The sequence below is a fragment of the Alosa alosa genome, chromosome 11, assembly GCF_017589495.1.
Source record: "Alosa alosa isolate M-15738 ecotype Scorff River chromosome 11, AALO_Geno_1.1, whole genome shotgun sequence".
Lineage (NCBI taxonomy): Eukaryota > Metazoa > Chordata > Actinopteri > Clupeiformes > Clupeidae > Alosa > Alosa alosa.
In genome coordinates this window covers 5,869,356-5,881,825 of record NC_063199.1, presented here as the reverse complement: position 1 = coordinate 5,881,825, position 12,470 = coordinate 5,869,356, and the positions used below count along the sequence as shown (strand labels likewise).

At 47.2% G+C, this 12,470-nt stretch overlaps 1 protein-coding gene across 3 annotated transcripts in view; it reads left to right on the top strand.

Moving 5' to 3' along the window:
* The window catches only part of sema4ba (sema domain, immunoglobulin domain (Ig), transmembrane domain (TM) and short cytoplasmic domain, (semaphorin) 4Ba), a 65,039-nt gene that overhangs the window by 27,982 nt on the left and 24,587 nt on the right, over positions 1 to 12,470 (top strand). For 2 of the 3 annotated variants that reach the window (XM_048256964.1, XM_048256963.1), the window contains exon 2: positions 5,468 to 5,997. In XM_048256964.1, the coding sequence (XP_048112921.1) occupies positions 5,877 to 5,997 (121 nt within the window). In that variant the 5' untranslated portion in view covers positions 5,468 to 5,876. Of the gene's footprint in view, positions 1 to 1,753; positions 2,285 to 5,467; positions 5,998 to 12,470 lie in introns of those variants that run through there. The other variant, XM_048256965.1, reaches the window with a different exon arrangement.

Below are 12,470 nucleotides of genomic sequence, written 5' to 3'. Positions count from 1 at the left end.
TGGACATGCACAAATGGCTTTGTCACTAGTCACCGTGACTTAATACTGGTACCTCAGTCGGGAAGCCATTCCACGTTTCTTACTCACGAGCTGTATCTTTAGATCTGTGCAGCTTTCTGTGACAAAATAACCCCCTGCTTGCCACCCTGTATGTGGATGGCAGTGAATCACCTTCTCTCTCTTCACATGCGGGGTGCGCTCTTTCACTTTGACACGGATGACACAGCCACACTGTTACACATCTGCTTCCTGCACCCCCCCCACACACACACACACACACTGATACAAACACAATCCCACACCCACCCACATAAATCCACATATCGTTCAGGCACACACCCACACCCACACCCACACACACACCCTTGCACTGTAGTTATACACACTCACTCACACATACTGTAGACATCTGAGCTGAGTGTATCAGCATGTAGAAGCAGAGGGAGAGGGGAGGGGAGGGGAGGGGAGGGGGGGGGGGGGGGATCAGGGCCAGGGGTGGCGGTGTGTTTGGGGAGGGGGGAGGTGGTGAAAGGCCACATCTGTGAATGTGTGTGTGTAAGACCCCCAGGTGACTCAGCGCAGGTGTCCCAGTGTCTGTGTTTACAGGTGTGTTCTCAGATGAGGCCGAAGCCAGCAAGGTGTTATTTATCACTCATTAAGACACAATTTCAGCCCGAAATACAAAGAGAGGTTTGATCTTGATCTGAACAAACACACACACACTCTCTCTCTCTCTCTCTCTCTCTCTCTCTCTCTCTCTCTCTCTCTCTCTCTCACTCACACACACACACACACTATTCCATCTCAGATGACAAACTCGATATTCAGGACACCTGTTGCTGTAGTAAGGCCAATGCTATATTTATGAGAGACAGGAAATGATCCGCCTCACTACTCATCCACTGTAGTATGCCCATGATATAATCAAGCTAATATGACTCAGTTTGTAGCATGCGTATAGTTTTGCAGCATTTTAAAGAATTTGATCAAATTATCTCTTGAAATATTTTGCAATTGTGGTCTGATGCAATATAGTGCAAAAATAAAAGTTATTGAGAGGTGTTCTGTGACGTTAAGTCTATTGTCATATCAGGCTTGTGTAAATGTGCTTTGCAGCCTCTTTTGGTCTGTCCATGGCTGTCCTGTTGTATTTATATCTTTCTCCCTGTGAATGATGCATTGGCTATAGTGTTGTGTGTAGAGCGCTACCCTGACCTGTCAGGTTGGAGAATGCAGAAAGAGTGTTGTGCTAGATCACTGTGATTCATGGCCAATCGCCTGAACCTCTTAGGCCCCCAGCTGCCCATGTCCAGCAAGAGCAAACCCTTGACACAGACCAATCACAGAAAGACCTCTCAAATTAGCTGCCCTGATGATTGATTATTTGGAAGTCTTACCAATGTCATGAGAGGCCAGTGATATTTACACGTTTAGTTCACAAAATTATAATAAACTTACCTTGGGGTATAGACTGCAGCTGCAGTATATTGCCATGAGAACTTTGAATTAAATGGAAAATATATAAAATATTTAAACTATTTAAAGTGACATTTCTGCAGTACTCTGATTTCTAAGTACTCTGTGTATCTGCTTCTCTGATCAGCCAAGATTCCTTTACATTTCGTGGAATTCATCTTAATACCCCTTAATACGTAATAGAGGGGAAAAATCTGAGGGATTACGTAACGTTGACCAAGGTTAACTCCAGTGTATTCTGTTACGTATTTGCATTCATCCAGATGAAAGGGGACAAGTTCAATTTAAATTATGAATGTGCTAATGTCACTGTTTGTTTACTCTATAGCACAGGGGACGTGCAGCACCAAAGTGTTGCGCAATCCGTCAGCGCACACTTGAGAAGTGGAGTAGTGAGGACAATATGATGATTCATGGCATAGACATTAATCCGCCTGTAGAAAAAGGTGCAGCACACTGAATCACATGTAAATCTCTGCGTTGACAGAGAGCGAGAGAGAGAGAAAGAGGGAGAGAGGGGCCTCACCGTCTCCTCCCAGCCGTCACTAAGTCACGCAAGTCACGTGCCCCAACAAAAGTTTGTCCAGATGCATTATGGGGTGGCTTCACTCTCTGTTCTGTTGGATTAATGAGGCTGTGTTCCCTACCTGGTCAGCTGGGAAGCGACTCCAATTTGCTGCTCGCGGAGGCTAATGATGGCTGTGCAGGCCCCGTCTGCTAGTGTGGCTGGCTCTGTCTGTGGCTCTGACCGTGGCATGGCCCATTCCACGCCGAGCATATGGAGCGGTTGGAGGGGAGGAACGACCTTGTGAGTAGAGAAGTCTGGGTTGTAGGCATAATGCTGTTGTGTGATGTTTAGGCTCAGAGAGCTTGACTTTCATATGCACCATGTTATATTGAAACTCAGAAAATATCTAGCTGTCTGGAGCTGTTCCCCCACGTAGCTTACTTCAGCTTCAGCCAGATGAGTAAAAGCACAACCTGCAAAGCCAGTGTAAAACACAACAGCACATCTGAGTTGCAGTAAGGTACTCACAGCCTTCTGATTCAGCTAATATTATTTTTTTTTCAGAACAGGCAGGTTTGTTAGCGTAACACCCAACCAACCAAAGGGCTTTCATATCTTTAATTCTTACATAAACATGGGCAAGTCATGTAAGGGGTTATGTTATGTCAAAGGTGACGTCAGCCCAATCTGCCTCCGAGATCTCCAAAGGTCTCCTGTGGGCTCGTCTCTGGGGTCAGGGGAGATGACTTCTGCTGATGTCACCAGGAGAGGAGGAGGTGGCAAGGAAGATGAGGAGGGTGAGAGGAGGAGGCAGTCATCTCTGGGAGTGCTGTCTCCTTACATGACACCTTAAGTGCCTCCTGCCTCCCACGTCTCCAGCCTTGCTGCACTCTGCCGCTGCCGGACTCTGCTTGAGAACATCTGACAGAAATATGGAAGGCACCCTGTGGTCTGTTAAATAACCGGGGGGGGGGGGGTGGTTCCTGATGTTGCTGAATATTTATGACCTATAATTTAGCGGCTATCTAAAAACAAAGCTCTGGCATTGGCTTCATGAAAAGTAATGTTCTGCATTAGAGCCGGCTGTAAATAACTTCATTACCCTCACCTCAGAGCCAGGACCAATATTACCTTTACAATGATGGCAAGATTCCTAAAAAGGACTTGTCATAAAGCAGATATGGATTTACATGCTATTACTGCATGTGTATGAATTTTATGGATTTTGCCATACGTCAGATTATGGTTATCAAAGGATAATGCTACATGTCTATGAACTGCTGTAAAGTTTTAGTCTAGTCATTTCTCTCTTGAACAGATCAAGCAATTCTATGGAAAGTTATGGGTCATTACTTCATTCAAAGTAGTCAAGGTCATAAAGGAATGAATCTCACGGTAATGTGTAATAATGTGACGGGGTGATTTTGTAGTAGCACTCACTGATCAAGCTTAATATCAGTAGAAATGTTTCACAATCTTGAAACTAATAGAATAGGCCTAGCTTAATGGACTTCTAAAATGGAGTACATCATCCTATAATTCTAGAATATAGTTAGAAGAGTATGAGGGGATATGATGTCCGGTAAGAAGAGGCAGAGGGCCTTTGATCTGGGAACCTCCCATAATTAATACAGACTCCATCCGCCAATGCTCCCTATTCATTAATCCCTCCTCTCCCATTGAAACAGCATTACTTCAGTGGAAACCCGATGACCTACAGATGACCACTTCTCCATTAGAGGCAGGGAAGAGCCACTCCGATAAAACGCAAAAATAGTATCGCTAGCATTTGGTATCGACTGATTCGCCACAAATGGGCCGAACTGGATACTCATTAAGGTTGATTTAAGAGACTGACCCCCGCGGTCAGAGTAACAGTAACCACTTCCAACGCCGCCGCGCTGACGCATCGTATCGACAGGGCCGTCGGTCGGATAACCTTGCACGGCGTCACTGTAGATGCTGTATCTCTCATGTAGCACTATGCTAGTTATTTACTGACCTTTTAGCAGGTCCTGCGGTAAACCACATGTACAGCATCTGCCTGGTGGAGGCGGGTGGCAGATGAGGTCAAATGGAACATACACATACCCATAGATGGATCCATACATCCATAGTTAGAACATGGCCAAAGTATCCCTCTGGGTTTAACAGATGAAAACGTGTCATGTCTGTATTGCTGTCTCAAGTAATTGCAACATAACATTTTCATAGGTGGTCTTTTGGGTTTTATGGTGATATGCAGTATGTGCTTGTTTCAAGTAATGGAAGCATCTACTCAGATATAACTCATTACATGGAGTATGGGAACAGTGCCTCCTTTCTTTGATACAGGAAACAATATTGTGGGAATTCACTGTGGCGTGGGCGTTTGCGCTTTTGTACGGCTGTACAGTAGAGCTGCAACATACTCTTTCTCTTTCATTTACATGGAAATACACGAGGGGAGGGTGCTGGCAAAAGCCTAATGTAACCAGTGCTGTATCTGGTGCCAGGAGCGGGCACAGCTGGCGAGGTCACTGAAAGCTGATCTGTTACCTGCAGTAAGGGGGAAACACCTTTCTCATTGTCTCAAAAAGAGAAACCACAAGTAGCCACGCCATTCCAAGAAATACTCTTGTTTCCTGTCACAGCTCATTTAGACACACCCGTACGGCTCACAAGATACCGCACATGGAGAGAGAGAGAGAGAGGGGAGAGAGGGGGGGGGGGGGAGGTAAAGAGCACCGCCTAAGGGGAGCATGGGTGCAGTTTGACACTATCAGATTTAACCTGACCTCGACTCCAGTACCAGCACCAGGAACAGGAGCCCTCGGGACTGGCTTTGAGTGGAGCCTTTATAAATCAGTGCCCACAGGAGGTTCCTGCTGGCATTTATTTACCACAGAAGAGTTAGCGACTGAACCTCAAACCTTTGCCCAGACGTACCAGACTCAGACATTACCAGGCTGGGAAAAGGTCAGCCATAGCCTAAACACTGAAGGCAAAAGAGAGGATCGGCTAAACCTGGCACAGCCCCCGGGCATGAATCATTGTGATTCACTGAAGTCCACACTCTGGCCTGGTTTTGTCTGTGCTATTTGAAAGTGGACCTTTTGGCTGATGTGAATTAATAGGGACTTGTAGAAAGATCCAGAAATCATGTTGATGTGTGCAAAGATGCATCCAGTCGCATTCCGCAGTATTCAGTCTGAACTGCCTGTAAGGAGAATGTTTTGTGGCCTCCACATCACTCAAAAATAACCTGCTGTTTGGCCTAAACAAAGAGATAATTCACTGCACTTCTGTCCAGTTGTGCACAATTCAAATTGCAATTCTGCTTCCTGTTTGCTACCTCAATTGAAATGCAATTAAAATTCAAAAATTGAATTGGAATTTAAGAGCCAGTTTCAATTCAATTCTGGAATTTTGCACAAGCCTGCTTCTGTCTCATTTTTGTGTTATGCTATGTGTCTTATATCTCTTCTTCACTCCTGGTTTCAGGCTTGTGAGCAGACCCTCGGCCAGTGTGTACCAGTGTTTGAAGCCTCGCCGCATGGGACCAGGTGTCATGGGAGGCTGCCTCTGACAGGAGAGGCCATTGCTCTGGGCATCACCGCCATCATCCAGCGCACCAGAGGAGGAACTCCAGGGGACTGTTTACTCCGACACCACACGCCTCGCCTGCGCTGGGACTGCTCACCGCCCCCCTTACCGGAAAAAAACAGGGGGAAGGGAGAAAAATAAACCTGACGGAAAGAGAGAGGGGAAAAAAAAGACTGAGCAAAGAAAGAAAAAGAAAGAGGGGCCTTCATGAGTCCAAAAAGGTCCTGAATCGTCCCCGAGCAGCACACACTGTACACTCTTTCTTTCTCAGACTTCCTCCCATCCCCAGCGCTTGTCCTGCGGAGCCATGCGGATGTTCCGAGCCATGAGCCCTCTGCTGGTCTCGGCCTCCCTGCTACTCCTGGCGGCCTGCTTCCCGGCCAGGGCCTCCGAGGATGATGTCACCCCGCGCCTCAGCTTCACTTACGGTAAGCCAAGAGCCACACTACTCAGCACACACGGGCATGCTGTCACACACACACACACACACACACACACACACACACACACACACAAATTCACACACACAGCAGGCTATCATGACACTGCCAAACTCGCCATTGAACCTTGAGCGCACCCTGCTTCTGCTCTTACGTAATTATTTTGTTGTTTTACGTGAGCGGGGAGATTGAGCGAGTAATAGAACAAGAAAGAATGAAAGAATGACTAATAGGGAAAGAGAAAAAGAGAGAGGGAGACAGAGAGAGGCAAGCACACACACACACACACACACACACACACACACACAAGCACACAAGCACACACACACACACACACACACACACACAAGCACACACACACACACACACACAAGCACACACACACACACACACACACATACACACACACTACTGCCTGTCTAGACATGCAGAGACTCTCTCTCTCTCTCCCTCTCTCTCTCAAACACAATGTCAATCTCTCTCTCTCTCTCAAACACAATGTCAATCTCTCTCTCTCTCTCCTCTCTCTCTCAAACACAATGTCAATCTCTCTCTCTCTCTTTCTTTCTCCCTCTCTCTCTCAAACACAATGTCAATCTCTCTCTCTTTATTTCTCTCTCCTCTCTCTCTCAAACACAATGTCAATCTCTCTCTCTCTCTCTATCCCTCTCATGCTCTCTCTCTCTCTCTATCCCTCTCATGCTCTCTCTCTCTCTCCTCTCTCTCTCAAACACAATGTCAATCTCTCTCTCTCTCTCAAACACAATGTCAATCTCTCTCTCTCTCTATCCCTCTCATGCTCTCTCTCTCTTTCTTTCTCCCTCTCTCTCTCAAACACAATGTCAATCTCTCTCTCTCTCTCAAACACAATGTCAATCTCTCTCTCTCTCTCCTCTCTCTCTCAAACACAATCTCTCTCTCTCTCTCCCTCTCTCTCTCAAACACAATGTCAATCTCTCTCTCTCTCTCTATCCCTCTCATGCTCTCTCTCTCTCTTTCTTTCTCCCTCTCTCTCTCACACACACTGTCAATCTCTCTCTCTTTATTTCTCTCTCCCTCTCTCTTTCTCTCTGTCTCTCTTAGCAGGTAAACTCCCTCACCTGCTCGCCAACACAAAGGGCGCTGCACAACAAACCTGATGGAGCGTCTCAGCACCACACACACACACACATGCCATAAATCACTCCTGACTTGCAGCACCCCTGTGCTAACAGAAATATTAGCTTTTTACGCTTGACTCATGTGGCACTCCTCTGCCCTCCTGTGTGCCGGGGGGTGCATACGCGTGGGACTCTTCCATCTCCTTTCAGCGTTTGCCGTGACGCTTGTTTTGATTCGGGCGGCCATTGTGTCGAGCAGTAAAAAGGCACCTGACCCATGTGCTGAGTGGCATTAAAGCAGTTGACAGAAGAGTTATGCAGACAGGATGTATCTTTTATTCCTTTTCACAGTGTCGTGCAGAAACAACACCGCGTGAATACAGTTGAGGTTTTGCCCCTAGGGCTTGAGTAGCAAGGAGTGGAGGACACCTTGTTTTCAGCATTCACAGTGTCCAGGTAGGGTGTGTGAGTTATAGCTCCCATAAGCGTGTTATTTACAAGTCAGTATTATACTCCAACTCTCTCCAAGAAAACTGGGCAGGTCACATTGACTTTGCAGGCTCCATGGCCCCTAATGAGGCCTGCGAATCTGGGACGGTGATGTGGAACAGACTCACACTGAGTGGAGAGATGTCCCCAGGGCCCAGTGATGGTGTAACCTCTGTTTATGAGCTTGTATCCCCTCGCGAGGCACCCCTTTGTTCTGTTCTGCGGCGTTTGTTGGTGTGTGTGTGTGTGGGGGGGTGTGTGTAAGTGTGTGCATGTTGGCAAGTGTCTGCCTGTGTCATTATTTGAACATTTATGGTAATAGGAAAAGCTTTAACATGAGCTCCAAACTATAAATGTCAGTCAGTCTTCCATACATACATACTCAAGCCGCACATGCTGGTCTTCATAGCCAGTGGCAAATCCATAGCAAGCATGTCAAGCCCATGTCACACCCTGTTTAGTGTATCTCAGCAGCACTCTTTAGCCCTTTGCCTGAGGGGGCACAGTGGGGCTGGACACTGGGGGTTGGGGCTCGGGGTCAGAAGAGGGGGTATGTCTCCGTAAGTACACCAGACAGTCCAGATCCTCCTCCAATGCCACCCCCCCCCCCACCCCCATTGCTCCCCCCCGCTCAGCATCGTTGAAAACCCCAGGGACTTGACTGACACATGTGGACATAGCTGCGACAGGACAGAGACGGACAGATGGAGGGGTGTAGGGAGGGTGTGTGTGTGAGAGAGAGAGAGAGAGTGAGCAGAGGAGAGGGGGATGAGGGATGAGAGACTGAAAGTTAGAGCAGTTCCTCTGTCTCCCCAGCAGGACTAACATTTTCCTGGCCACTCTTCTCCTGCACTCTCCCACCCCTATCAATACCCACCCACTTTAATGAAGAGCCTGATCTGCCATGAATAATGAATGTGGATTTGTGTGTGTGTGTGTGTGTGTGTGTGTGTGTGTGTGTGAGAGAGAGAGAGAGCAGATGAGTGTGTGTATATGTGTATGTTTGTGAGTGTGTGTGTGTGTGTTTGCGAGGGAGTGAGTGAGTAAGTGACTGTGTGTTTGTGTGTTTTGGAATGTGTGTGTGAGTGTGAGGGGTGGGGGTTGGGGTTATGGTATGAATACCGGTCTGGTTCTCATTATGCGCCTATCTGGAGGGATCGTGGCTCCAGGGGAGAGGGAGAGAGACCCACCTCCTATCTCCTTTCCTGTCCACTCACTCCGGATCCAGGCCCTTAATGCGGACCAGGGCGAAGAGCTCGGGCCTTCAGAGCGTGCTCTAAGGAGGACACCTGCAAGATAGTCATACACTCTTAACACACTTATGGCCCAGTGAATGACTCTGAGTTCAACACGTTCACACTGAGGCAGGATGTGGAGGAATCTGGCCTAGCTGTGGGCACTTGATTCTGCGGTTTGGGAAGCATAGGATGCAATGTTTGCCCTTGTCCTTTGAGCAGGACACGCCTTCCACCAGGCCCTTTTGAATTGATCTCGCAGCACTAAATCAACCTGACAGTCTTGTCAAACGAGATAACATATCTTCCAAGCATATACAGTGTGTGTATATATATATATATATATATATATATATACTGTACATCACACACACACACACACACACACACAGACAGACAGTAAAAGACACTGTATATACAGGGCATTGGAGTCCTTTGGGTGTGCATGACAGATTTCCTAATGCCTGCAGACCTACTTGTCCTTTGAAAAAGGGTAGAAGGGAGTTTTTTTACTGGACTTGCACAAGTGCGAGGTGTGGCACTACGTACATAAGCTTCACGCTCAACATTGTAAGTCTGGGTGGGTGATTTGTACGATCCTAGAAAGAACAATGTCCTCTAATTGTAGTCCATACATCACACATACAGCCACAACAGCTAGACACAAGCCCCTAGTGGATAAGCACATAACTCAAGGGGCTGAGGGTTTTTTTTTGGTCGTTTATTTAAACTGGAGAACGGTGTTTTAATAACCTTTGGATGGAGGTGGCACGTTGCCATCAGCTGACAGTCAGGTTTTGATAGGACAAGCAGTGAGATATGGCGAGGATTTGCAGAGCAAGCGCTTCTAGTTTGAATAGGCGGGACAAGTAATTTGGAGTTTATTTGCGGTTCATGAATCCTGGGATAAAGGAGCCTTAAGCCGAGATGTGTAGTGGCAGCATCAGTTTGTTTTTCTTTGCCGCGTCGCAGGGAATCCAGCGTGATTACGCTGATCTCGACCACATCAGTGTTTATGAAACCCACTTTCAGAAAGGCATGGTTGGTGGTGAAGGGAGAAGGTCGTTAATCACACCAGACAGACCTGAAGAAATAACACCCTCACGGCTCTTACACGCACATTAGCAAAGTGCCCTGTGCATCTGTGTGTGTGTGTGTGTATTAGTATTAGTATTAGTATTAGTGTGTGTGTGTGTATTAGTATTAGTATTAGTGTGTGTGTGTGTGTGTGTGTGTGTGTGTGTGTGCGCAATGCATCCAACCCTGGACTCCTCCCATTGTGATCATATTGTTCCTATCATATCTCCACAGACGTGTTTGGGCATTAGGCTGACTAGTTGGCTACAACACAGCTGGCTGAGATTCTCCATCAGTGTGGGATGAACACAAGTGAGGCAACATGTTGTGGCTGTGCCCTCTAGCTTTCCGTATCTTTCCGAGGCCCAGAGCTCTAGGGGCAGTAGAATAGTGGTCTCTCATGCCCTATCTGATAAAAAGCACAATCTCAGCTTACATAAAGCTCCTGGCATAATTGCAGGTTATATAAGATTGAAACCTTTTTTTTCACTTTAAATTAGGAGTTTAATTACATTCTTTCCTCAAGTAAATATCTGGAGGTGCTCATGAAACCTATAATTGCCCCTTCTCGCACAGCCTCATGAATTCTGACGAACATGCTTTTTTTCTCTCTCTCTTGACCCCTTTGGCTGGAGGTCTCATGTTTGTGTGCAAGTCCTCAGTTCCCCCTCATCAGGCATCAGTGATGTTTGTTTTTTTCTTCTCTTCGCAATGGGGGTGGGGGGGCGTTGGTTTCCCTTGCGACACATACAAATATGCCTTGTGTTTGGCTGCTCTCCCCACCCCTTGCGAATGCCAAAACGTCACCATGGTGTCCATTCTGGCACGCTGCCGCTGGTGTGCCATCTCACGTAAGTGAGCGGCTACTCCGAGCGGTCTCCTTAACGCAAACACCGTCCCCTGTCGCTGGCTTGATGAATCTCCCAGCTCCCATTACCATCTCAGCGCCCCCCCCTCCTCTCCCAGCAATGCCTCCTTAATCCAGTCCAGATGCTGCCATCACTGGTTCCCACCCTCTGGCTCACATCACCACCCTGACACGACCCCTTCATTCAATCATTTCAGCGTTCCCTATGATGGATGGCTTTTGCCTTATGTAACACCACCGCCAGGTGAAGGTGAGGAGTCTGGCTTGGACGCAGGGCCGCCACCTCTCTGCTCTGCTGGGACTAGCGCTGTGCTGTTTTCCCATCATCCTCCTCTTCCTCTGTCCCACAAATACTCAGCATACATTTGTCTACTTGTCTCGTCCTGGTGTTGTGCAGGACTTCCTGTGAGTATCCGGGTGGGAGGTGGGGTGGGGGTGATGGAGAACATTGTGACCCCTGCTTTGAGTCGGGTGCCCTGGGGAGAGGGAGAAAGGACGGAGGGGGAGTGGGTTTTCCTTTTTTTTTCTGGGTGGGAAGAGGCTCTTAAAGTGCACTGTATCAGTGGTCTCTCCTTCCCAGGAGTGCTGCGCTGACCACTTCCTCTGAGTAACAGAGCATTTTTAGGGAGATTGAAGGATGGTGTGTGCTTTTTATTGAATTTGAAAAAAAAAGAATGAGAGTGCATGCTTTCAGGGCTCGGCACTTTGCGAGGACAACAGACCCCCTTAATAAACTTGCAAGAACACGCTTCAGAAATAACTTCACATTTATTGGCAGTGGATTTGTGCTCTGGGTTATGTGGGTGTATGAGTGAACATAGATTCTGGTTAATATACATTCTGGTGTATGTGTATGCGTGTGCACGTTCGTGTATGTTTTATTTTTTGGTGTATATAAACTTTGAGAAGATGATTGTACAAATTGTTTAGATGGAGGAAAGATGTTTGTTGAGGGATCAAGTGTGGAAAACAAACACTTGGCAAAGTCTTGTGATTTTACTGGTGTGAACCCATGAGTGTCTGTGCTCTCCCAATGTTTCTCTCACGCACAGCTGGCAATAGCAGGAGACTCTGACGGCAGCCGGTTCTGGAGTGGAAGTCCACCAACAGAACAGTTTTTTTTTTAAAACATGTTTGCCTGGGATATATGAAAACTGTTGCAACAAAACAAGAACTATAAAAGTATTTATGAGAAAAGAAAGAAAACAATGTTCTTGTTGTAAGTTCTTACACAAACACACCAGGTGAAAGAGATGGTTGGAATGAATAAAAGAGAAGAAAAAACAGTTTTGCTCAAAACCCCCTTTTCCAGGCCCATCTGTTTGGAGTTAGCTGTTACTGAGATGTCTCTGTTTTAGGATGGGATGTTATAAACCCCAGAAGCTTCTAGATGCCTTTTTTCGTCCGGGCACTCCCCCTGTGATTGTGTAGATGTAAGATTGTGTGTTCTACTTTAAAATGGATTTGATCCCTGCGGATGGCAGCCGACTCTCCCAATGGCTCATCTGGACCCGATCTGGCGCAAATCAGCGCCAGCCCTGTTCCAGAGTCATTCGATGTCTGGGGTAAAGGTTTAAATCCCCAGGCCTGGAGCTATCGCCCCCTTCTTGCCCTCCTACCCCACTTGCATACCCCCTTACCTGCCCCATGTCTGATGCTAAGATCAGAGTTGCCCATCAGGCCTCCTGTGCT